At 36.7% G+C, this 25400-nt stretch overlaps 1 protein-coding gene across 6 annotated transcripts in view; it reads left to right on the forward strand.

Moving 5' to 3' along the window:
- Positions 1 to 862: 862 nt before the first annotated feature.
- Positions 863 to 25400, forward strand: part of SAMD13 (sterile alpha motif domain containing 13) — a 42288-nt gene continuing 17750 nt past the window's right edge. The window contains exons 1-3 of one of the 6 annotated variants that reach the window (XM_033114870.1): positions 4237 to 4321; positions 4445 to 4534; positions 5706 to 5790. In XM_033114870.1, the coding sequence (XP_032970761.1) occupies positions 5738 to 5790 (53 nt within the window). In that variant the 5' untranslated portion in view covers positions 4237 to 4321; positions 4445 to 4534; positions 5706 to 5737. Of the gene's footprint in view, positions 1053 to 4203; positions 4322 to 4407; positions 4545 to 5705; positions 5791 to 25400 lie in introns of those variants that run through there. The other 5 variants (XM_033114871.1, XM_033114867.1, XM_033114866.1 and 2 more) reach the window with 5 other exon arrangements.

The following is a 25400-nucleotide window of genomic DNA, read 5'->3' on the forward strand; positions in this document are numbered from 1 at the left end:
TAAAAGTTACAGGGCTAGCTCCGAGTGACAGCAGGATTCCCAGTCTTTTTGACTTCTAAAATTTCTGTTTGTGTTATATATAAAATTATATATATAATAGATATACACGTTTTCATATCGCCTAATCAAAACCTTCTATTCAGTCTCTATCCCTATCCCACCTTCCTTTTCCTTCCCACTGCATTCTTCCAGTCTATAGGCTCTTCTTTTGGTTTTACTTATCTCGGTATTTACTAAGGACTTATTCATCAGCTATTTCAAGCAAGTCCTTCATAGCAGACTCCTCTTCTTTCACTGTGTCCACCACGTCTGTTCACAGCTCTCCTTCTCTCCATCTCTCTTCCCAGCTGCTAAAATAGGGTTGAGGAAGGAAGTGAAGAGTGTGGAGTAGCTCCAACCTTGGTAGGTGTGAAGACAAAAAAACTTCTTGCACCTTGATTTTTTCTCTGCCTAATTCAGTGTTGCTTTATGGTTCTAATATAATGAACCAATTAAGTAAAAAGTGCTTTGTAAACTGTAGAGTGCGCTACAAATGTAAGATGCAATTATTCACCCTCCCTTTGTATATTAAGGGCTTCAACTGAGTTATTCTGTGAACAACAGAATAGGCGTTCCAAGCAGAGAATGCCACGTGTATGTTTGGGGTGAAGGGAAAATAAGGTCCTAAGTAATACGAACTTGGCCTTTGTCATTAGTGCCAAAACCCGTCTTAAAATTTCACCAGGATTCAGCGAGTAAGACATTGTATTAGCCTGAAAACCACCAATTTTAAGATCTCTCTGGAAGTGTCCTCTTCTTCACAGCTGTCTGGAGGTTTTAAGTTCTTAAAAATGTTCTCCCTTACATTCATAAGGCCCTTGTCTCTTCCTGGCCTCCCCCATTCCTGGTGGCCCCAGCTACGGTACCCTCGCCCCTGCCCGCCCAACGGCCCGCTGAGGACTACAAATCCCGGCATGCCCGGCGCACCCGCCCGGTTGCACTGGGGCTGGGCGTGTGGCGGCTGCGGAGTTCTGTGCGGGAGGAAAGCCTCCCGGTGCTGGCCATGCGGGGAGGTAAGTGATCCACTCATGCTGCCAGGGCACTGGGTACGCGCCCGCCCTCTCCCCAATCCAGGATGAAAGGAAGCGAAGCAGACCACAATAAAAAGCGCCTTGCCCTCCCTCGTCTCTGCAGTGTGTCCGGTACTCCGCAGCTTGTTGCACCCACGAGCGTGGAATCTGTCACTCTGGAGTGGAACTGGGGACAGAAGCGTGCCTGGCCCCGTGGAGAGCTGGGGCTTGCGAGGGGCTGTGGCGCCGAGCTCGCACGCAGGATGGAACCTGGTGAAGGCACCGCTCGGCGGGGCGCACAGCGCGCCACACCCCCACACTCCCTTTTCAAAGATAGGCTGCCCCGCGGAGCCCTCAAACTCAAAGACCAACCGTTTCTTCTTGAAAGTCTTGGCCGTAAACTTTTCCCTCTGTCGCCGGTGCCTCAAGCGAGTGGTTTGGCTTTCGGCCGCTTCTGGTCCAAGACACTTCCTGGTGTCCCCTCACCTACCCTCTGCCCTGCCCCAAGTGCCCCCCTCTCCAGGTCGCTCCTCACTTTCCCTTGAGACACCCTTGGGGACCCATTGAGCTCTACCCTGCCCTCGGGTGACTTCTCGAAATTTCTTCTGCAGAGAAAAAGACCCCACGTGTGCCCTCTGCCCTGCGGGCTGGACACTTGAGGGCTGATTCCCTCCCCCCGCCCCCTGCCCCCAGACCAGAGGCAGGAGCCGGTGGTTCTTTTGGGAGGGTGCTGCCTCCCAGAACAAGTCCTCTGTCTCTGGGGGATGAGTGCTGAGCAATAAAGGAAGCCTAATGGAGGCACCAGTTCCCTTCCGTCCTGATCCACCTCCCTTCCCCCTATCTGAGCCCATTCCCAAGTGTGGCCGAAAGTTCTGCTCCAGAATCCCAACACGAGGATCAATGAAGGTATTTTAGCCCATTCCATAATAGCCTGGATCAAAAGGTCTTGTTTGTTTGCATCTCTTTCTCTCTCTCCACATACACTCACACACACATTGCGCACACTACACGCACACACAACACCCACATATATTACACATAGCACACATATTACAGTCATCACACATGTACATTGCACACACATTTCATTTATGCTACACGCTACAAACACATTTGTATTAGCAGAGAAGAGGGTGAATATCAAACAGTTGGTTGAATGGAGTGAGGAGGAACTGATTGAGTACTAGTATATATGCTTATACTCACAAATGTCAATTTATTCCAAAGTTAAAAACTAGCTGATAAGTGCAATCTGGTGTCAGAATTTAAAATGCCTTTGTGGCTCATTTTTTTACAAAATGGGATTGATTTTCTACACCTTCAGAAACCCTTACCCTTGTCTAACAGGCAAACGTTTGGTCACAGCAGGCAAGACAGGAGGGGATGTCCTTTTCTATATGTAAGAAGAAATCCTGGAAGAATCATCACAGAATCCTTCCTCCTATGAGTGTGTCTAAGGAAGAGTTGAGTGTAACTGCGTTTTCTACTCTTTCCTTTCAAGAGTAGGGAGCTGAACCTGATTTTATTCTGAGCAGAGGCATGGCAGTACCGTCAGGACACCTTCCTTGCCCCCCAGGATTCAAACAGCCCAGCCCTCTTCCATTTGAACTTAGTTGGAGAACAATTCAGGAATTTCAGATCAATTCCAAAAGCATTATAAAATCTGTTGGTAAAAGAGTTCTCTTGTCGGTTTGATCAGTGCTGGTAAAAGACCCACCTGTTGGACCCATGCTCAATAAATGGTGCTCAAAAATATATAAACATTTAGAATTTATCCCTAAATAATTGTTTGCTTTGTCAAGGGTGTAATGGCAAAGGTGGACAGAGAGATTACTTCAAATCTTTCTCAGTGATAATCTCAAGAAGTTGACATTTTTCTGATATTCCTGGAATAAGTAAGAAAAAAATTTTTGACTGAAATTCAGGTTGCAAAGTTTGGTCATGGTTGCTGGTTTTCTAGTGCCCTTAAAAACTACTAAAGAAAAGGGAGGCCAGCAGCTTTCTTCTCAATTCTGCCTGAAATCTATACAATATTATAGCAGCAGATAACTTTTTCTGGGATCCTTCCTGGGAACCTGTATTATCTGCCTTATCTTGAGTGGTTTTGTTTACACCTTGGCCTAAAAGTGTTCAAATATTGATTGGTGTTTATTTCAATGACAACTATGTACGTATATTTCCTGTACATCTGCAGCGTGTTTGTGGAATCAGAATGTTTCCCAGCCACGCAAGAGAACTGTGAAATTGACCAGGCTAACAATGAAAAGATCATGTCCAGTCTCTCTATTCCACCTCCCAGTTTCCTGAATTGGGATTTAGGGTGGTGGTGGTGGGAGATACTGTGAATTTGAGGGGTGACAGAATATCTTGTTTTGCATATGCAACTAATAGAGTACCAGTTACTCATAGATAATATGTTAGTTGAATTTATTGTGCAACTGGGATAAACAGTTAAAATTAAACCTGGCAGAACTAATTGTTTTATAGAATAAGGCTCGTTTCATTTTGAGTTTTTGCTGACTTCATCTGGGAGGATGAATGCCAAAATAAAAGAATGTGGGCGTTCTCAGGAGATCTGGTCATCTACTTTGCATCCTCTCTGAAATATGTTACTTCCTGTATAATAAAGTAAAAGGATTTTCTGCTGGGCAGTACTTTCCTTATCCTCACAAAGAGATTACTTAAAAGTCAGCCATGAGAACTTTGTCCACAAGTCTATTAGGAAGAAAGAGTAACACAGGACTGCAGCTTCTGCGCGTTCACTGGCTATTGCCATAAGTACTGGGTCTTTCTCTTATTGCCTCTTATTTTTTTTCTCCCACAGAGATGAAAAAGAAATAGTTTGAAACATGACATTCATGTTTAGAACCACAGCAAAGACTTATCATGTAGCAACAATGAAGGGGAGGGAGAAAACAAGCTGTAGATACAGCTCGTTTTTCTTTGTGCAAGACAGGTGCAGGGAGAATTCTGCAGTTTTTGGACTCGTGATTCATTCACTTCCACTAATTGTGCTGAAGGTAGTTAGCAAAAGTGAACAGGCACACTGTAGCTTTAAAAAGTCAGCCATGAACCAGAAGGCAGTTGGTGCAGCTTGTGTGTGATTCCTAACGTCATGTTGGCTGAGAGCCAGCCTGGTTTTATTTCACTGTGTCAAATTGTACCTCCTTATTGAATTCCTTTGCCAGCCTACTTTGTGAAAGAAAACATTGGGGTTTCTTTGGCTGTTCTTGATAAGCCTATAAAAAATGACATGTTTTAGTTGCTTCTAGGTAGGTTTTTTTTTTTTACTCTTCCACAAAAAAGAAAAGAATAATAATAATAATAAGACAATGTAGTGTGGTGTTACAGAATATCATTGTGTTTTGTTTTGTTTTGTTTTCTGAGATGCTTAGAAAATGGTGAATATGTAACAGTTTCCAACTGAAGTGAAATCATTCTTTTGGCATGGAGCAGCAGCACTGTCTTCTGTCTACTGTGTTACGGTGTGTGAATGTATGTTAATATCTATATGTATATGCAATGTTGGATTTCTCTATGAATGATCTAAGTGGTTTAGCAACTGGAAGTTTGTGTGTATGCGTGTGTGTACCAGTGTATCAGGAGTGAAGATTATCCCACTACAGCATTATTTGTTAATCATCTACTTCTCTAACAGTGATAAAATCTTGTGAATATACTTAATGATGTACTTGTCATGTCAGAGTAATCCCTAGAGAAGGAGTGCCGAAGTATAAAGTGATTTGAGAGGAAATGTATTTAATTTATGGCTTCAGCTGTAGAAGAACAAGCACGTTTCAGAACTAGTTTTTTTTTTTTTTTAAGCAGTTTGTTCATAGCTTTTTCAGCTTGCTAATTGCATATTAATTGTGGAAGGTTTTTTATTTTTTTCACAGCCCTCATCCTACTAAACAAAAAGACTAAAGTGATGGATGCTAAAGTGATGGATGTTATTTTCCTTGAATGATGTGGTGATTTTTACATAAATCTAATTAGCTGCCTAACCTCTCTTACACACACACACACACACACACACACACACACCCTTTCTATGCTAAGGGCTCTCTGACATGTTTGTGAGCTTCAGTTTTACCAACGGTATGGCCATATCACAGGTTTCTGAGGCTTTCGCTGAGAGTATGTGAGGAAGGGGGATACTTGCTGACAAAAGCTTTAAGTGCTCTTTTGCATTGCAACGAAAAAAAATATAGAAAGAGTGGGGGTGGGAGTGGACCAAAAAATATGCAATAAGAAAAAAAAATCACAGCCCTTGGTGGGAAAGGGCAGGAAAAGGGGGATTGTTTTTCTCGACTTTGACTCATTTATGAGTTGCAGTGTCTTAAGTGAGAGCTTGGCACCCAGAGGAAGCTGTGCCAGTTCACACAGCACTTGTTTTGAACAAGGATTCAATTTCATTTGCAAATGCTCATTGTCAAGGCAGGGAGTGCCAGTACAGATGAAAGCACCCCAACCCGTCTCCTCTAGTTCTTTAGGTTAATCACATCTCTCCAATCGCTGAGGGAACTGGAGATTTAAACAAACATACGTGAACTGGTGTGAAGCTGTGAAAGGAACCATTATGTTTCCGATTCAGAATATATATTCTTCTCTCACTTTCTAAGAATTAAACACAAGCTTTTCTCCCTTATTGATTAGTTGCTGAAGTAAAGGAACCCTGCAGCCTTCCCATGCTATCTGTTGACATGGAAAACAAGGAAAATGGCTCTGTCGGTGTAAAAAAGTAAGTGAAACTGGCTTGTGAGTTCTGCTTCTGCAAACAACAGAGGGACTTGGTTTCTATATTTATACTTCTTGCTAATCTAGTACAAGACACTGTTTGGGACTTGCCTTGGTTGGTCTACACTGGTCAGCAGCCTGCCTTCTCCCCCCGACCCCAGTTTCCTTTTTCTATAATCTATTTCTAAGACAAAGATGACTCAGACATCAAACTGTGCATAAAGGGGTTAGTATACCAGGCTTTGGAACAGTGACAGTTGAGGATTTCTGCCCTGCATTCTGTATATGGAAACAAAAACGTGGAGCAAACCTGCCTTCCAAGCCCATAGGCTGCAAGCAAGGGTGGGGCCAGAAAATACTGTGCAAGTCTTTTGAAATAAAATCACCTCTCTCAAAACAGAGCTATATTAAGGGAAGAAAAAAAGCTTCAGTGAAAATACTCAGTTTTAACAACTTCTCTGTCCAAATTTTATGAACTTTTCTTTGAATGTGAAACATTTCAGTATATACTGTAGTGTTCTATTTTAATGTCTGTTCTCACATTTGAAACTTCTGATTATATTTGTTGTGAATTACATGCTTGATTCTTTCAAATAGGAAAATTCAGTTGCCTTAGGGAGCATATTTTGAAACAGAACATAAAGTTGCCTCACAACGTACCTGTGAGTATGTGAAAAAATATATATTCTCATTTAGGAGTCATATTGACATTAAAGTCACTTTGACTACAAGGATAAAGTAAGTTCCAAGTGGGTGTATCTTTTTCATTTCTTTCCATGTCATTCAGTTTAAAATTGCCTTCAGCTTGAGCTTTGGAGAAAACTAATTAAATATAATTCATAGAAACTGTGATATCTAAATGAGGAAAACCCGGTGATATATACATATATGTATATATGTATATATGTATATATATGTATATATACATATATGTATATATGTATATATACATATATGTATATATATATACATATATACATATATGTATATATGAATAGAAGGCATATTTTACGTTTAAGTTATATTAAACAATAAAGTTTCCTTTTTAAAATTCTGAGGTAATTTATGTATCAGTGCCATGCTGCCATGCTTATTCCCATTCTTGAAATTTGGGGTAGGTAGATATAGAAGGAATGAAAGAAACAGATGTTTTTTTATGTATGTGTTAGATCAGTGCTGTCCAATAGTGCTTTGAGCAGGGATGAAAATGTTCTATACTTGTGCTGTCTAAAATGGTAGCCGGTAGCCACATGTAGCTATTAAAAACTTGAAATGTGACAGTGTAACTGATGAACTGAACTTTTAGTTTTATTCAATCCATTTTAAAAGTTCACAGCTTTATTGAAATACAATTGACATATAATAAACTACATGCGTTTGAAATACAAGATTTCCTAAGTTCGCATATTTGTATGTACCCATGAAACCATTACCACAATTAAGATAATGCACTTATCCATCACCCCAAAGTTTCCTCACAACCCTTTGTATTCTCTCCTCACCTCCTTCCCTGTCTCCGTATCCCCAGGTGACCACAGATATGCTATTTGTCAGTATAGTTTACTTTTTCTAGAATTTTATATAAATGGGATTATTCAGATTGTACTTTTTTTGGGGTGGGGAGGGGTCTAGTTTCTTTCACCTGGATAATTAATTTAAGATTCATTGATGTTATAGTGCGTATCAATAGTTTATTACTTTGTATTACTCAGTACTCTTTTATTGCATGGATACACCTATGTGTTCACTGTTTATCCATCTATTTGTTGGTAAACATTTGGGTTGTTTCCATTTTTCAGGTATTACGAATAAAACTGCTTTGACCATTTGTGTACAGGTCTATGTGTGGACATATGCTTTCATTTCTCTTGGATAAATCTTTAGGACTGGAATAACTGGGCTATATGGTAGGTGTATGCTTAGCTTTTTTAAAAAACTGCCAAATTTTTTTAAAAATTAAAATTAAAAACTGCCAAACTGGTTTCCAAACTGGTTGTCCCATTTTACATTCCTACCAGCAGTGTGAGAGCATTCCAGTTGTTCTTTGTCCTCACAAACTGGATGCGGTCAGTCTTTTTCATATTAGATATTAGGTGTGGTTTTAATTTTCATTTCCCTAATGATTTATGATGTTCAGCATCTTTTCATGTGCTTATTTACCATCCACATATCTCCTTAAGTATTGTTCAAATCTTCTGCCCATCTTTTTATTGGGCTAGTTTTTAAACACATATTATTGTGTGCAGAGTTTTTATATATTCTGAATACAAGTCCTTTACCATCTACATGATTTGAAAATATTTTTATGTTGCAGGTGACTTGTCTTTTCATTCTCTCTATGGTGTCTTTCAAAGTGGACTTTTGATGAAGTCCAGTTTACCAATTTTTTTATTTTACGGATAGTGCTTTTATGCTTTTAGTGTTATATCTAAGAAATATTTGCCTAACGCAAGGTCACAAAGTTTTTCTCTTATGTGTTCTTAGATTTGTGACTCTGATTTTTAAATTGATTTTTATGTGTGGTGTGAAATAAGAATTAAAGTGTTTCTATTGATGGTGGTGGTGTAGTGGTAGTAGTAGTTGTTGTTGTTGTTTGCCTTTGGACATCCAGTTTTTCCAGCATCATTTGTTGAATTATTCCTTCAACTTTGTTGAAAAATCATTGATCAATATATATGTGTGGGTCTATTTCTGGGCTCTCTATTTATTCCATTGATTATTTTTATATATTTATGCAAATAACAACACTGTTTGGATAACTATAGCTTTATAATAAAACTTGAAATCAGGGAGTGTTATCCACCCAACTGTGTTCTGTTTTAAACTTATTTTGGCTCTCCTAGGTCCTTTGCATTTCCATATGAACTTTAGAAATAGCTTGTAAATTTCTACAAAAAAAAAAAGCAAACACCTACTGGCAATGTGATTGTCATTGCATTGAATTATAGATCGAGTGAAGGAGAATTGACATCTTAACAATATTGTGTTTTCCAACCATTAACACATCATTTTTCTCCATTAGGTCTTCTTTAATTTCTCTCAGCAGTGTTTTGTTGTTTTCAGTGTTCAGGTCTTGCACATCTTTTTTTAGATATATTCCTATATACTTCAGGTCTTATGCTATGATAAATGGTACTGCTTTTTAAATTTTGATTTTCAACAGTTTGTTGCTGATATATAGAAATACAATTGATTCTTTTATATCAACCTTGTATCCTACAAGCTTGCTAAACTCATATACTACTTCTAGTATGATAGCTTCCATCTGATAGACAATTAGGTCTTGTGAGTAAAGAGAGTTTTACTGTTTCTTTCCTGATGCAGAAGTTTTTTATTTCTTTATCCTACTGTACTGCACTGAATAGGACCTCCAGTAAAACGTTGAGTAGAAGTGATGAGATTAAACATCCTAGTTTTGTTCCTGATCTTAAGAGAAAACATTTAGTCTTTTTCTTATCTGTTTTCTTCTGTATATAGCGTGTGTTATTTTTAGCGTGCCTGCTAAAATATTTTGACTTTTTCTCCTTTTTTTTTTTTTCCTGTAACCAAGACAAGTTTATTCAACTTTTCTGGAACCTTTAAAATGGCGATATTAATATTTATTTATCTCATAAGGTTTGGGGGAAAATAAAATTTACATATTATCTGGCACAATTTTATGTGACATACGAGAAAGTTATTATTTCTCTTTGTTCTCAATTTTCTTCTTGAAAATAGTCAAAATGATTTTGCTAATATTCTGTGAATTTTAAAAAAAATGTTTGTTTTTTTTAATTGGGGAATATTGGGGAACAGTGTGTTTTTCCAGGACCCAGCAGCTCCAAGTCATTGTTTTCAATCTAGTTGTGGAGGGCGCTGCTCACTGGCTGATGTGGGAATTGAACCGGTGACCTTGGTGTTACCAGCACTGCACTCTAACCATTGAGCCAACCGGCTGCCCCTATTCTGTGAATTTCTGATCGTTGGGAAATCTTTGGGTTATTTTCCAGTATTTCTGTAGATTTTTTTTTCCATTTTTTAAATTAGTTTTAGGTGCACAAAACAACGTAATGGTTAGACATTTATCATTTATATCCCTCACACAGTGACAACCCATCCACTACCCCTCTGACATCGCACAGAGCCATTACATTTCCACTGTCTCTATTCCTAATGCTGTACTCCGCTTCTTGTAAATATATACATATATATAATTATAGTTGACATTCATTATTGTTCAACTTCAGGTGTACAGTGCAGTGATCAGGCATCTACATCATCCCTGAGGTGGTCTCCCTAATGAGACAAGTGTCCATCAGATACCCTACAAAATCTTTACAACATTATTGATTACAGTCCCCAAATAGACTTTCATTTCCCTGTGGCAATCTTGTGGTTACTAATTTTTCTCTTTTTCATTGATTTTTAAGCAATTTGACTATGAGATTCAGTATAGTTTTCTTCATCTTTCTTGTGCTTGTAGTCTGTTTTGGTTTTTTGGATCTGTGGGCTTAATTTTCAAGTTTGGAAGTTTTTCAACCATTATTTTTCTAATTCTTTTGTTTCCACCCACTTTTCCTTTGAGGACTCCAATTATATAATAGGTATATTTGATCACTTGATATTATCCCACAATTCACTGATGCTTGTTAATATTTTTTGTCTTTTTTCTCTGTTTCATTTTTGATAGTTTCCATTGCTTTGCCTTCAATTTTTTTCTTCTGAAATGTATAATCACTTGTTAATCCCACCCAATATGTTTTTCACTTCAGGCAATGTAGTTTCCATCTCTAGAAGTAAAACTTGGATCTTTTTAAATATTTTTCATGTCTCTACTTAACATAGTCTTCCGTCTAGCTTCTGAACATATTAAATACAGACATAATAAATGTTTCAATGCCCTTGTCTACTAATTCTGTCATTTATCAGTCAGTTTCAGTTTATTTTTTTTTCTCATTATGGGTTGTATTTTTTTGCTTCTTTCATGCCTGGTAATTTTTTTTAATTTTTAATTAAATTGTAGTTGGCATCAATAGCATTTTAGTTTCAGATGTACAAAATAGCAATTTGACATTTATATACTTTACAGTGTGATCACCACACTAAATGTAGTACCCATCTGTCACCCTGCCAAGTTCCTACAATATTATTGACTATATTCTCTGTGTTGTACACTACATCTCAGTGGCTTATTTATTTTATAGCTGGGAGTTTGTACCTTTTATTCCCTTCACCTTTTTCACCCATCCCTGTACAGCTCTCCCCTCTGGAAACCATTAATTTGTTCTCTGTTTCTATGAATGTTTTTGTTTTGTTTTGTTTGCTTATTTTGTTTTGTTTTTTTTGATTCCACATACAAGGGAAATCATACAGTATTTATTTGTCTTTCTCTGACTTCTTTCACTTAGCATAGTACCCACTAGGTCCATCCATGTTGTTGTAAATGGCAAGATTTCATTCTATTTTTATTGCTGAATAATATTCCATTTTATATATACTCTTACACCATATCTTCTTTATCTGATCATCTATGGATGAAAACCCAAGTTGCTTACATATTTTAGTTATTGTAAATAATGTTGTCATAAACTTAGAGGTGCATGTATCTTTTTAAATTAGTGTTTTCATTTTCTTTGGATAAATACTTAGAAGCGTAATTGTTGGGCCGTATGATAGTTCTAATTTTAATTTTGAGGAATCTCCATGCTGTTTTCCACAGTGGCATGCCTGGTAATTTTTTATTTAATGTCAGATAAATATTGTGAATTTTACCTTATTGGGTGCTGGATATTTTTGTATCCCTGTAAATATTCTTGATCTTTGTCCTGGAATGCACCTAAGTTACTTGGATACAAGTAATTGATCCTTTTAAGTCTTGCATTTAAGAATGGTAAGGCAGGACCAGGGCTGTGTTTAGTCTAAGGATATTTTTTCCCTTTCATCAAGGTAAGACTTGTCTTTGTACTCTAACCAATGCTCCTGAATTATGAGATTTTTTATCTCTGGCAGATGGAAAAAGGCACTTTCCCATCCCCCCTGCATGACCTCCATGGATTGTTCTCTAATTCTTTTGTGTGGTTCTTTCCCCAGCCTCAGTTAGTTTCCTCGCTTGTATGTGATAATCAGTACTCTGCTGAGTACTTGAGATCTGCAGATGTCTAGAGTTTTCTCTGTGTAGCTCTCTCTCCTCTCTAGGACTCTGACCTGTGTACAGCCTAAAATCCTTCTCCGGGCAGTACTTGACAGAGTGTACCTTCCTTGTTTTCCATCCCTCAGGATTGCCCATGGGCCTTTATTGCCCATGTCCAATGCCTTGAGTTCCATTCTTTCGTAAATTTTGTATATATTTTCATGTATTTTGTATATATTTTCATATATTTTTAAAGTTATTTTAGACTGAAGGGTAAATCTGAGCCCTATTATTCTGTCTTAACCAGAAATAGAATTTCCAGTTAATTTATATAGCCACAAGTGGTTAGTGCCTAACCTATTGGACAGGGTAGAGTGAGATTAAAATGCAGAATCCCAAAAGGCATAAAACAGAGTCTGAAAGCTATTTCTCAGATCTATCAAAATTAGGGTTACAGTTGCTTCCATTTTGTTTCCAGGTATGGATAATCAAGTTGCTTTACTGGGGAATGTACCGTCACAAAGGTGTCATTTCCAAAGAAGCCTAGGATAACAGCCTTTATTCTCTGGCAACATGCTCCTGATCAGAGTTTTAGTTTTACAAGGCTACTATTTATGGAGTCCCTTCTATGTGTTTAGCACTTTGTGTGAACCTTGTTAATCCTGTTTTGAGGTTTTTATTATTCCCATTTTATAGCCAAGAAACCTAAGCTCCAGGAGGTTAAAGGCCTTCTAAGATTTCACAGCTAATAAAGAGGTGGGACTGGATTTCAGATTTAAGGCTGGCTCTGAAGCCTGAGTACTTTCTTCTTCACTGGGGCCATTAGATTGTCAAAGGTAACTTTCAGTCCCTTTCACCACAGCATGGCTTTCACTCTCATGAGGCTGTGGAATCTCACCTGTGTTGGTCTTCAAGATTTACAGATGGATGTAAACATTTAATAATATGACCATAATTTAACTAAGACAGGATGTCCCTTTCCAAAATCATATATTTCTTGTGAGTACAGAACATTTTAAAGTCTGTTCTAAGCACACGAGGCAGTTATTTCTGAAGCTTGAGGTTGCAACACTTGGAAAGTGTGTTACTGGGTCACACCTCCAGAATTTCTAATTCACTAGGTCTCTGATGGGGCCGGGGAACTTGCATTTCTTATATATTCTCTGGTGACGTTGATGCCGAGAACCAGTACACTAGGTCAAGGTTTTCTAACTTATGCACTGTTGACAGTTTGGCCCAAATAATTCTTTGTCAGGATTGGGGAAATTGTAGGATGTTTAATAGAGTCCCTGGCCTCTACTCACTAGACGCTAGTAGTACACCCTCTCCAACCATGACAATCAAAAATGTCTCCAGGTATTGCCATATGTCCCCTGGGGGACAAAATACCTCCAAATAAGAACCATTGCTCTAGGCTGAGCTCTGCATGAGGAATGTGTAACAGGGTGGCTTCTAGGTATTAGAACTGGTTTACATATTTATATCGGTCATTTCTGCTTAAGACTCTAAAAAGACCATGAATTTCAATCTGGAGCTTCCTTTGCCTTCCTTCTTCCCCATCTTACTTTATATATAAGGGGAGGAAAAGAAAAAGGAGTAAAGAGAGGAAGAATAAAACAAATATGGTAAAATGTAAACATTGAAGGAATCTGGGTGTAGGGTATATGGGATTTTTGTACTATTCTTGCAACTTTTCAGCTGTAAGTCTGAAATTATTATTTTTTTAAAACTAGCCAGTTCATTAGTTGGGAGGGAAAATTCATCTTCCTCTAGGAACTTCTAGCCTAGATTTGCAGACCACAGAGAAATTAAGCATGGCATTGTAAAGCAATGGAAAGAGCTTTCAACTTTGAGTCAAGTCAGGTTTGGAAGACTTGGGTTTGACCATGCTTTTGTTTCTTAGCTTACAGAAAAATAATTTATAAATAAATCACTTATTTCTCTCTGCCTGGGTTCTCGTGACTGTAAAATGGGAACGGAGGGTTACGAGATGATGAAAAGAAGGCACTTGTAGACTATAGAGTGATGTGGCAGTGAAAGTCTTTACATTACAATTCATGAAACACTAGAATGCTGCTGTGAACCACACAGTGTGCTAATTGTCTTCATAAATGTTATTTCATTTAAACATTGCAACATTAGATATGGTAAATATTCTTGCAGTCTTTTTTCAAGTTAATAAACCGGGGCTTGAACCCAGCTCTTCTGACTACAAGATGACTCTTTTTCTTTCGCACAACTTTCATCCTATAACCATCCTCACTCAATCTCATAAGCAGGAATGAGCATTGCTTTAGGCAGTCTTGGGACAAGCTTATTCCAGAGCAGGACCATAGATTCTTATGTCATTGTGGTAAGAAAGGGAAAAAGATGATTGGAACTTATGTTTTAGGCCTTCTAACTTGGTGAAATTGTTACCTAAATAACTGATCGGATAAATACTACTTTAACAATTGTAAACAAACATCCTGTTGGACTTCCCTTCCTCATTTCATTCATTTATTCCTGCTAAAATCTTGTGGTCTTGACACACAGAACTGTTAGATCTCTAATCATGGCCCTTTTTTAGATCTCTATTATTCTGAGTATTATAAGTCAATATGATTTCAACATGATAATCGCCAAGGCCTACATTATACTTGAACTCATTCTGAAATATAAGAGTAAGTGAATTATACACGTAATTTATGTTCAGGACCTTCAACAGTAAGAACCAATCAGTAAGAAAAACACAAACAGAAAAATACCATAGAAAATGTCAAAAACATAAGCAAACACTCCATAGAGGAGGAAATATATATGGCCAATTAATATATGAAGAGATATTTAGTATCATTAGTGACCAAGAAAATGCAAATAAGTATCATAATAATATGCCCATTCACTTGGCAAAACATTTAATATCTGATAACACCAATTATTAGAACGGATATGGATTTGTAGGATACAATGCTGATTGGAGTGTAAATTGGTACAGCAACTTTGAAAAACAATTTGCCATTATCTTCAAGTGTTGAACAATTAAATATTTTATAACTGAACAATTCTATTTCTGGATACATACCAGTTCTGCCCAAAAGAAATGACATTTGAACCCAATGTATAATTTTAAATTTTTTAATGATCATATTTAAACAGATAAGATAAATTTTAATATATTTCACATTTGACTGAAAATATCCAAATTATTATCATTCTAACATGTAACCAATATAGCATGTTATTAATGAAGTGGTTTACATTTTTTGTACCAAATTTTCTAAGTCCACTGTGTATTTTATACTTAGAGTATATCTCAATTTGGATGCAAAACTTTCATTAGAAATATTTGCTCTGTATTATATTTCATACAATTTACCATTGAAAAAGAGTCAAATACCCCAATAATTCAAAACATACTTAAAAGTTCCAATAAATGAATCAAATACCAAAAAGTTATTTTCTTTTAATATATGCATATTTGATACAACTACTTCTTTTTTTAGAAGATTTGACTTAACTTTAGAGCAAAAGCATTATCAGTTTTAAAACTCCATCTGTGCAAGTTAAACAAATTTACTAATACTTATGTCAGTATCATTAACATTGATTTCAAAGGGGTATTGCATAAATTTATAAGCAACTATAAGTTTATCAGTGTCAATAAATCATTATTTAATTTTCTCAAAATTGGTTTATGTTAGAAAACTATAAAATTATTTTTGTTGTATTGTACTCTGAAAAGTTTCCATTTCAACACAAAATTTTGTACATGTATATACCTAGGTCACAAATCAGCTTTTCCTATTTTTTGGAGCTTAAAATTTAGCTCACTTGCATGTCATCGATATAAATGAGAAAATGTAAATTACTCTATCATTGTTTGTCTTTAATTATTGAATACTTGGCAAGCATTCCTTTTGTTTTAATAACATCTCAAATTGGACTTAACAGTACAATAAATCTCTCTAAAATTTTTCCATGACTTTTCCAACAAGCATTGACAAAGAACACAGACCATTAAATTTATTGCGTTCTATTTCTTTTAAGAGTTTCATTATCTGGTATTAATCGATAGCATTTGCAAATATACACTGAATGATTTAACAACAGTATCCATGACACTTTTCAAGAGTCAGTTTTAGAATAGTGAATATTAACATCATACAGTAGAATGAAGCAATAAGGGAAACATCAGTCTCGTGTTTTAAAATTACATTAAATCCAGATTTTTTTTTTTAACCTAATGTAGCCACATTAGTGGAAGTAGCATCCATCAGAATCGAATTACTTTTTTTTCAAATCTAGCTGAAGTTCTTCTTTGGCAGATGTAAAAGATTTTAAAATATTTAAACTATGGGTTCAATTCTTCAGACCATAAATTGACATCATTTCTTCATAAACTTGGAAGTCTTTTGAGACACAGCATACTTCAAATATTAATTGGGCAGTATCTTTTATGCTGCACTGTTCATCTAAAGCTAAAGAAAAGTAATTATGTTTTTCAAATTTTGAATCAGTTGATCTTAGATATTGTTAAACAGAGCTTGTGTTCTTCAATCAATTTCTTGGTGGCTTCATTGAAAATTTTTCACTTTTTGTGAAGTACATTTTTAGTCTTTTCTCATAATATTCTAACAAATCTGAATAAAACCACCTATCAAAAAATGGTTTTCTTTTTTGTGCAAGCATAGAAACTATTTATAGATGGACAAATTTATAAACTCAGATTCTGTTTAAAATCACTTCAAAATGTTTTGTTGGACATTTAATTTTGATTTCAGGTGACTCACTTCATCAATTCTTTTTTGATTGTTGAGAAGAAATTTACTAAATTCACTATATTTACTGAAAATATCTCTTAATGTTGTCCATTTTATTGTCTTTACCATTGTTTCACACAAGTTTTTTTTCCTTTTGTTCTGCGCTAACACATTAAAATTCCAATTCATCAAATATATGGTGATGGAAGGAGAACTGACTCTGGGTGGTGAACACACAATGGGATTTACAGATGATATAATACAGAATTGTACACCTGAAATCTATGTAATTTTACTAACAATTGTCACCCCAATAAATTTTTTTAAAAATTGCAATTAATCATGAAATTTCCAATATACTTTCAATCAGTATGCTTTTCTCTTTACTGTTAGGGTTCTAGTGCTAGTTTCTGCATCTCCTCTCAATTCTGTATCAGTAGTATGCCTCCTTTTAAAAATGTTAAATTTGTTCATACTTATTTTTAACTAAAAAACATTTAATTATATGATACTTAAAATAGTAAGACTGTCAACTTACTTTCCAATTATAAGATACAAAGATACTCTAAACTTATGCTGTCTGTGTCAAATACATTAGTGTTACATGGGTGCATAGGAAAAATCATTTGAACTGAATCAATCTTTGATACCAACTAGCTTAGCCATGTGCTTATGCATAATACTGGAGAGGACACAGCATCTGATAGGAGAACTTTAATTTGACGATAGTATCCTAGGTGATGCAATGGTTAAAATGACATGTAGTCACACCAAACAATGGAGTTGCTTTTAACAGAAACATATTTTGTATTAGTTCAAGTTTTTTAATTTAATTAAAATTAAATAAAATTAAAAATTCAGTTCCTTGGTCAAATTTTAAATTATCTGTAGCCACATGTGACTAGTGGCTACCATACTGCACAGGTATATAGCCAAGAGAAACTCTTGCACAGGTGCACCACGAGGAAGGTTAACTGAGTATGAGATTGAAGGTGATGATGGCCGTGGGTCAGGGGAGTGGGGGTGGGATAGATGCAGTTATTGTCAAGATTCTAGCTTTCATTTTTACTAACTTTAAAAATAACTAGGAGGGAGCGATCTTAATAATTTGAAATATATTCTTCTAGATAATATCTATGCAAATACTCTCCTATCTATCTATCTATCTATCTATCTATCTATCTATCTATCTATCTATCTATCTATCTACACACATAGCCATTCAACGATGCGCACATATATTCACATGTATTCAAGAATATATACACGTATGAGTATATGAATACATAGACAAGAAAGTAGCCATATAGTCAAAGGACTCAGAAAATAAACTTTTGTTGAACAAATAGCATTGTAATATTCTCTTTTTATGGATTTCAGATCCACAAGATTTGAATTAATCATAAACCTTGGTACATGATGCTCTTATCATTGATCTATTTGGCCATGTTAGATTGTGTTATATGTTTGGTCGTGTTATAATTTTTACTAAATTATTTTTTTAAAGTTTTAGGTATTTTACAGTTATGTTCATATCTGTACAAATCACAAGTATTCAATATCGTTTGTGTTTTTTTTGCCATTCACTTAGTCTTACTCCCAGTTGGTCTGTTTTTCCTTCTTCCCTTTTCTCCACGGATGGAGGAGGAACCAAAATTCCCACACAATGGATGATTATAAGTTAGCAGCTTTTCAACAGGAAGTGGTTTATCTGCCCACCACCACCACCGCAACTCTTACCCCTCAGTGGAGAAGCTCTACTGCAATAGAAAATGCACAGCAACCAAGTTTAGCAAGGACTTTCAAAAGAAGCTATTTCCCATTCATGCCATGCCTTTTCTTGCACACTTGTCTTTTCGGTGTGTTGTTTCTTTATGAAGAAAAGACACTTTTTAAAAATTTTAGAACTAACATTCCTTTTGTAACAGTAAACTGATATTGTTCTTAGTAATGAATGTTGTAAAGTTTTAAACTTGCTCTAATATTATAGTAGCTTTTTTAAAAATTGAAATATAATTGACCTAACATTATATTAGATTCAGGAGTACAACCTAATGATTTGTTATTTGTATATATTGTGAAATGCTCACCATGATAAGTCTAATTAACCTCCATCACCATACAGAGTTACAATTTTTTTCCTTGTGATGAGAACTTTTAAGATCTACTCTTAGCCACTTTGAAATATACGGTACAGTATCACTAGCTATAGTCACCATGCTGTACATTACATTCCCATGACTTATTTATTTTATAACAGGAAGTTTGCTTCTCTTCCCTACCTTCCCCTATTTCTCCCACCACCCCTTCTCCACCTCTGGTAACAACCAATCTATTCTCTGTATCCATGAGCTTAGGTTTTTAAATTTTCTTTAATTTTTTCAAATTTTTACATTCCACATATAAGTGAGATCATACGGTATTTATCTTTCTCAGTCTGACTTAATTCACTTAACATAATGCCCTCAAGGTTTATTCATGTTGACACAAATGGCAAGATTTCCTTCTTTTTTATGGCTGAATAATATTTCATTATATATATAACATATTTATTTTATATATATTACATTTTCCTTGTTACATATATATGTATATATATGGTTACATATATATTACATTTTCTGTATTGATTCATCCATTCATCAATGGACACTTAGGTTGCTTCCATGTTTTGGTTATTGTAAATAATGCTTCAGGGAACATGAAGGTGCATATATTTTTTCAAGTTAGTGTCTTCATTTCCTACAGATAAATACCCAGAAGTGGAATTGCTGGATCACATGGTGTTTCTATTTTTAATTTTTTGAGGAACCTCCCTACTGTTTTTCATAGTGGCTCCACCAATATACATTCCCACTAACAGTGCATAAGTGTTCCCTTTTTTTTACATCCTTACAAACACTCCTGATTTCTTATCTTTTTTAATAATAGCCATTCTGACAGGTGTGAGGTGATATCTAATTGTGCTTTTGACTTGCATTTCCCTGATGGTTAGTGATGTTGAGCACCTTTTCATACACGTGTTGGCCATCTGTATGTCTTCTTTGGAAAATGCCTGTTCAGATCTTCTGCCCATTTTTAAATTGAATGTTTTCCCTGCTATTGAGTACTATGAGTTCTTTATATACTTCGGATATTAACCCCTTATCAAATATGTGACTTGCAAATATTTTTTCCCATGTGGTAGGTTACCTTTTCATGTTGTTCATGGTTTCCTTTGCAGTGCAGAAGCTTTTTATTTGCTGTAGTCACATTTGTTTACTTTTGCTTTTGGGGCCTTTGCTTTTGAAGTCAGATCCAAAAAGCATCACCAAGATTGACGTCAAGGAGCTTATTGCTTATGTTTCTTCTAGAAGTTTTATGGTTTCAGGTCTTATGTTCAAATCTTTGATCCATCTTTAGTTAATTTTTGTGTATGGTAGAAGGTAGTGGTCCATTTGCTTGCATGTGGCTGTCTAGTTTTCTCAGTACTATTTATTGAACACTGTTCTTTCCCCACTGTATATTTTTTATTCCTTTGTCTTAAATTAATTTACCAGTATAGTAACTTTTGAAATAACTCTCCCTGAAGGCTGTTAACTATATTAACTATTAAGCTAAGTATTAAGTTAAAGAAGTTATTTTTACCCATGTGAATTGTAGGATTAGGAGATGAATGGTAGAAGTAATTTATTAGGGTCTAGTTAGAAATTATTATTTGTATTTCTAGAATTCCAAAATCCTGACTTCAGTGTAGAATTATCAAAGAGACTTTTCATGTGACAATAATGACAATGGCTACTATTACTGACCTCGTTAAAAAGATCCATGTGAGATATAGATGATGTATTACATAATTGTACACCTGAAATCTATGTAACTTTACTAACAATTGTCACCCCCAATAAACTTTAATAAAAAAGATCCGACAATGTTTACATGTACAGAAATCTACACATCGGTCAGGTCTCCATCTCTAAGGAAAGCAATCACATCTAGGATTAAATAAATAACTTCACAGGGTATTTGGTTATTTTCCTTAGGGAAAGAGGAAGGAGAATCTACTAGAAGTAATTGTGTGTCTGATCACTGGCTTTAGTGTTCATTCATTTAGTCCTGATCTTGTCTTTTTGTGATGTCACATAAATAATCATCAGTCCTTTGATGTATGTCCTTTGGAAGCAATAAGGGGACTGTATCCAGCTTGCTAGGTAGTTCCTGTGTACTCTCTCCTCATTATGCCTCTCTCATCTGTTCCGTCCACCTTTCCCAGACCCCACGACCACACTGCTCAGCTCTACCTGAATGCAGTGAGTGATGGTTCCCGGGATGCCATTCCTCTTAGGGAGCAGCGATCTGGAATAGGGAGTGATCATGACGGTACGATACCTCTACACTGAAGGTGTGGGGATATAAGACCACCCCCCCTCCTTATATCTGGAGTGGCTAAATAGCAAATACCTCTTAACAAAGAGCTTGTTAGGAAAGAGGGAAGGAGGGGAGGGAGGGTGGGAGGGAGGAGAAAGGGAGGAAGAAGAGAAAGAAGAAGAGAAGGAGGAGGAGAGGGCAAGAGGAGGTAACTGAGCCCCTAATTCAAACCTGAAAAATTACTTTTCTAATCAGGATTTGGTGTAATCCTTCTGCAGATATGTTTGGTGGAAACAGTTAAGAGTGCTATATCGTTTCTTTGTTTTGTTTTCCAATACTTTTTTTTTTTTAAGTTTCAGGTGTACAACACAACAAAGTGATTGGACATTTACACCCCTCACAAAGTGATAGCCCCACTAAGTCCACTACCCCTCTGACACCATACATAGCTATTAAAATACCATTGAATATATTCCCTATGCTGTACTTTACATCCTGTGACTAAATATATTTTTTAATTGTAGTTGACATTCAATATTATTTTATGTTAGTTTCTGGTGTACAGCATAGTGGTTAGGCATTTGTATAATTTATGAAATGATTCCCCCCAATGTCTAGTGCTGCATGATTTCTTAAATACAGATAATATGTGGGAGTTATAGTGGTAACTTGTAACTGGTACAGTTTTATTTTTCTTAGTGAAGCCAAAATTCATTCCTTAATATTTTATGGCTGTCTGCTCATTCTGATATATGGTGTATTAGTCACCTTGGGCTGCCATAACAAAATACCATGGACTGGGTTACTTTAACAACAGAAATGTATTTCTCATAGTTCTGGAGGCTGGAAAGTTCAAGCTCAAGCTGCTGGCTGATTCAGCTCCTGGAGAGAGCTCTCTTCCTGGCTCTCAGATGGCTGCCTTCTCACTATGTCCTCACATGGACGTTCCTCAGCACGTGCATGTGGCTCTTCCAAGGCCACCAAGCCTATGGGGTTAGGATCCCACCCGCATGCCCTCATTTAAGCTCAATTGCTCTATCTCCTAAAAGCCCTATCTCCAAATACAATCACATTGAGGGTTAGGGCTCAACATAGGAATTTGGGGGGAGACAAAATTCAGTCTCACCATATGGTCTTATGTTTGATTATTCCCTTAAATTAAATGATAACTTGGGTTACAAATTGAGTGTGCTTACTGTTTTGATTTATACCAGTATTTCCATTGCAAATAACTGCCTTAAAGAAGTGTACATTTTCAAAGAGTAAAATATGCATAACTTGAGTCAACTAAGCATATTGTATTTTAAATGTGAAAACAGTAGGAGCTTCATTCAGAGGCAACAGAATTCACAAACTTGTATCACGTATCTTCTATACATTAGCAACCTTGAAGGACTGCTGTTTGCTGCGTAGTTTCCGATGTGCTACTGTTATTCCTACAGAAGGAAAACGAATTTTGTCTAAGCTATGAAGCTGCACCTAAGGCTTCTGGAATTACCCCTGTGCTGGGTCCCAGAGCGGAAAGTCCCTCAGGTGGCCTGTATGCAGTTGTCTTTAGTATTAATTACTGGGATATGGAACGTTCGTGTGTCTGTGTTTAGCATGAATCTTGGCATGAATTGTATCTGACAGCAAGTAAAAACCAGAAAGTCATTGAGTCCTCTTGAGAGGAGTGTCCTTATTTACACTAGTGCAGAGGTCTTTGTTTGTACTATAAAGGTCTTTATTTGGATAGGTAGGGAAAGAGGCCGTTACAGAAACATGCGGTGGGGTGTTGAGGAAACATGCTCAGCAGAGACATCCAAGGACAGAGCGCCATGCGATTTCGGAGGGAAGCCCTCACACCTGTAACAGTGGAAAGGAATGATGCAGGAAGATGCCCAGTCTGGCCCTGGGACCTTCTCCTGCTGATTCAGGGTTCCAAAGCCTCTCCTCCACACACCGTGCACAGCTGGACGCGCATTGCTGTGCTGACTTTGATTTCTGTATCCTCCTCCCTCCATCTATCTATTCCTCCTGTTCCTTAACTGCTTTTTGGAATAAAGCCGGGAAAACAAACAACCCGCTTCATCATGTGGCTGTTTGAGATTTTTCTCTTCTATAGACTACAAGTTTCTAAGGTTCTTCAGGTGCCTGGCTCATAGTAGGCAGGTTAAAATTAATGATTGGAATAAAAGATTGATTGTGGATATTAGGAAGGGGACATTGAATTGGTACCTTTTAACAATGAGTAAGTTTCTAATCCCTGGAAGTTGAATAGACAGGATTTTGAGTGGCATAACCAAGGCTGTGGCCATGGGAAAGTACAGGATTTTGCTCAGTTGGGCTTCAGTAGATACTTGGAATGGGGAATAAGACTGGAAAGTTATGTTTGAATCAAATGCCTGAATGTCAGGCTAAAGAATTTGGAATATACAGAGGCTTGAAGAATCATTTGCTTTTTCAGTGCTTTCATTGCTTGGGTATGCTGCAGCTAAATGCAGTCCATTTTCACTTATCGAATATTAAAGAAAGAAAGGAAGGAATGAAGGGAGGAAGGAAGGAAGGAAGGAAGGAAGGAAGGAAGGAAGGAAGGAAGGAAGGAAGAAAAATGTCCTTCCAAGAACCTTTGAATCATTCTTTTTCTTTTTGGGCCTGCCTGCCTTTGAGCCAGCTTGTTAGGATGAAGGGAGAAAGAGAAAAGAACGGAGATAAACTAAAACTCATTCAGTTGCTCCTTTCTTAGGTATGTCAGAGGCAAAGAAATCAATATTAATTCATTACAATCAGAATTATATTGCTTTTAGACAAAGCCTGTTTTAAAATATGGGCAAAGAATAGGTTAATTCAATTTTAAAAGTAAGTTATAAATATCAAGGCAATACAAAGTTAAAGGGCATTTCTAAGTGGAAACTTAAGTAATGTTGAGGATTAGCTTTCATAATATTTTAACCAGTGTCTGAAGTAACTTTTGCTCTGAACTTTAAAGCAGAAATACAATTAATGTCTATAATGGGATTTTGAATCTCATATGGATTATATTTATCCAGAGTTTCCTTTTGGTCTAATCAACCCTCAGAATCTATAATATCATACATACCGTAGCATATACACATGCTAGACTCAGAGAAAGAGTTCCAACTATTTTCCTCGTGCCTTCACTAATATATGAAAGAACAATGGGGACTACTGCTGCCGGCACTTAAAATTATAATGCGCTAACATGAAAACACTCATTATAAGGTCCCAATCTGCATATATCTGCCAAATTTGTTATTTATTGCATTTCTGTTCCCATGATGGAGTCTCTCTAGCTCTCTTTAAAAGTGAGGTGATGGTTTAATTAAGGGATAATCGTTTCCCAGTGTGAATTATTCATGCGTGACATAATTTTTATCAATACATGACATACCCAACTATATGCACAGCGGCTAAGAGGTGATTGTGTTAAATGGAAACATTGATTTGATTAAGCGATAGAAGTGTAGACAAATTCTGCCCTCATTTCTTGCTAATTTTTTGGCATAAAGTAAAATGCATATATATTTTTTAAAGATTCCATGCCTAGAAAAATATTTATGAATTTATCATCTTTACACATTGTATTCTATTAAACATTTTGCTATGATGATAGTGAATGATAAATATTAAATGATAATGGAACTTTTATAACTGCCATCTCATTTCATCAGTGCAAAATTAGCAGCCACAATGGGAACCACCATCTGGGAGGTGTTTTAAACAGCACCATTTAAATTCCTTTAGGAATTTGGCATGCATAAGTTATAAGAAAAGACTTTGAGAGAATGGCCCATTTAAAAGGGACCTACGAGTAAGTGTCTCGGTTTGGTCACCAATAACAGGCCTTGAGGAGACATTTGGCTTCTCCAGTGGGGAAAGGCGACACTTAAATCCAACCTCTGAAATGTTCTCACAATTTTACTCAGCCTTGGCACAATGGCTTCCCCAACCCCAGCCATCATGTTGCCTTGGCTCATCTCCAGTTTGCTCCTTAAAACTGGCTGAAACCACTGAACTGGCCTGGCAAAATCATTCACCATGCTTTACCGTACACAACCTGGAAGTGACAATGTGTGTCTGCATGTATCTGCCCCTCCACGCCATCCCCTCTCAGGAACGATTTTAGGGTGTGTTTGGAGCAATAGATGCTTTCCAAAATTGCTGTTGAGAATCTTCACGTGTCCTAGTCAGGCAGAACTGCTGGGCCCTCCGGTGCCTGCGTCCTCAGTAGCACTTGTTCACCCCTCAATTCTAAAATGATTTAGAGTTTGCTGTCTATCTATCTGCTTCCCCTCACCAGGTTGCCAGCTTCTTGAGGGCAAGGCCTATGTATCCTATCCCTGTGACCCTGCATCTAGCACAGTACTGAGAAGACAGTAGGCTTTTAGTAAATTTGTGGTATCCATGAGTAAGGAG

This window comes from Rhinolophus ferrumequinum, chromosome 9, assembly GCF_004115265.2.
Source record: "Rhinolophus ferrumequinum isolate MPI-CBG mRhiFer1 chromosome 9, mRhiFer1_v1.p, whole genome shotgun sequence".
NCBI classification, from domain to species: domain Eukaryota; kingdom Metazoa; phylum Chordata; class Mammalia; order Chiroptera; family Rhinolophidae; genus Rhinolophus; species Rhinolophus ferrumequinum.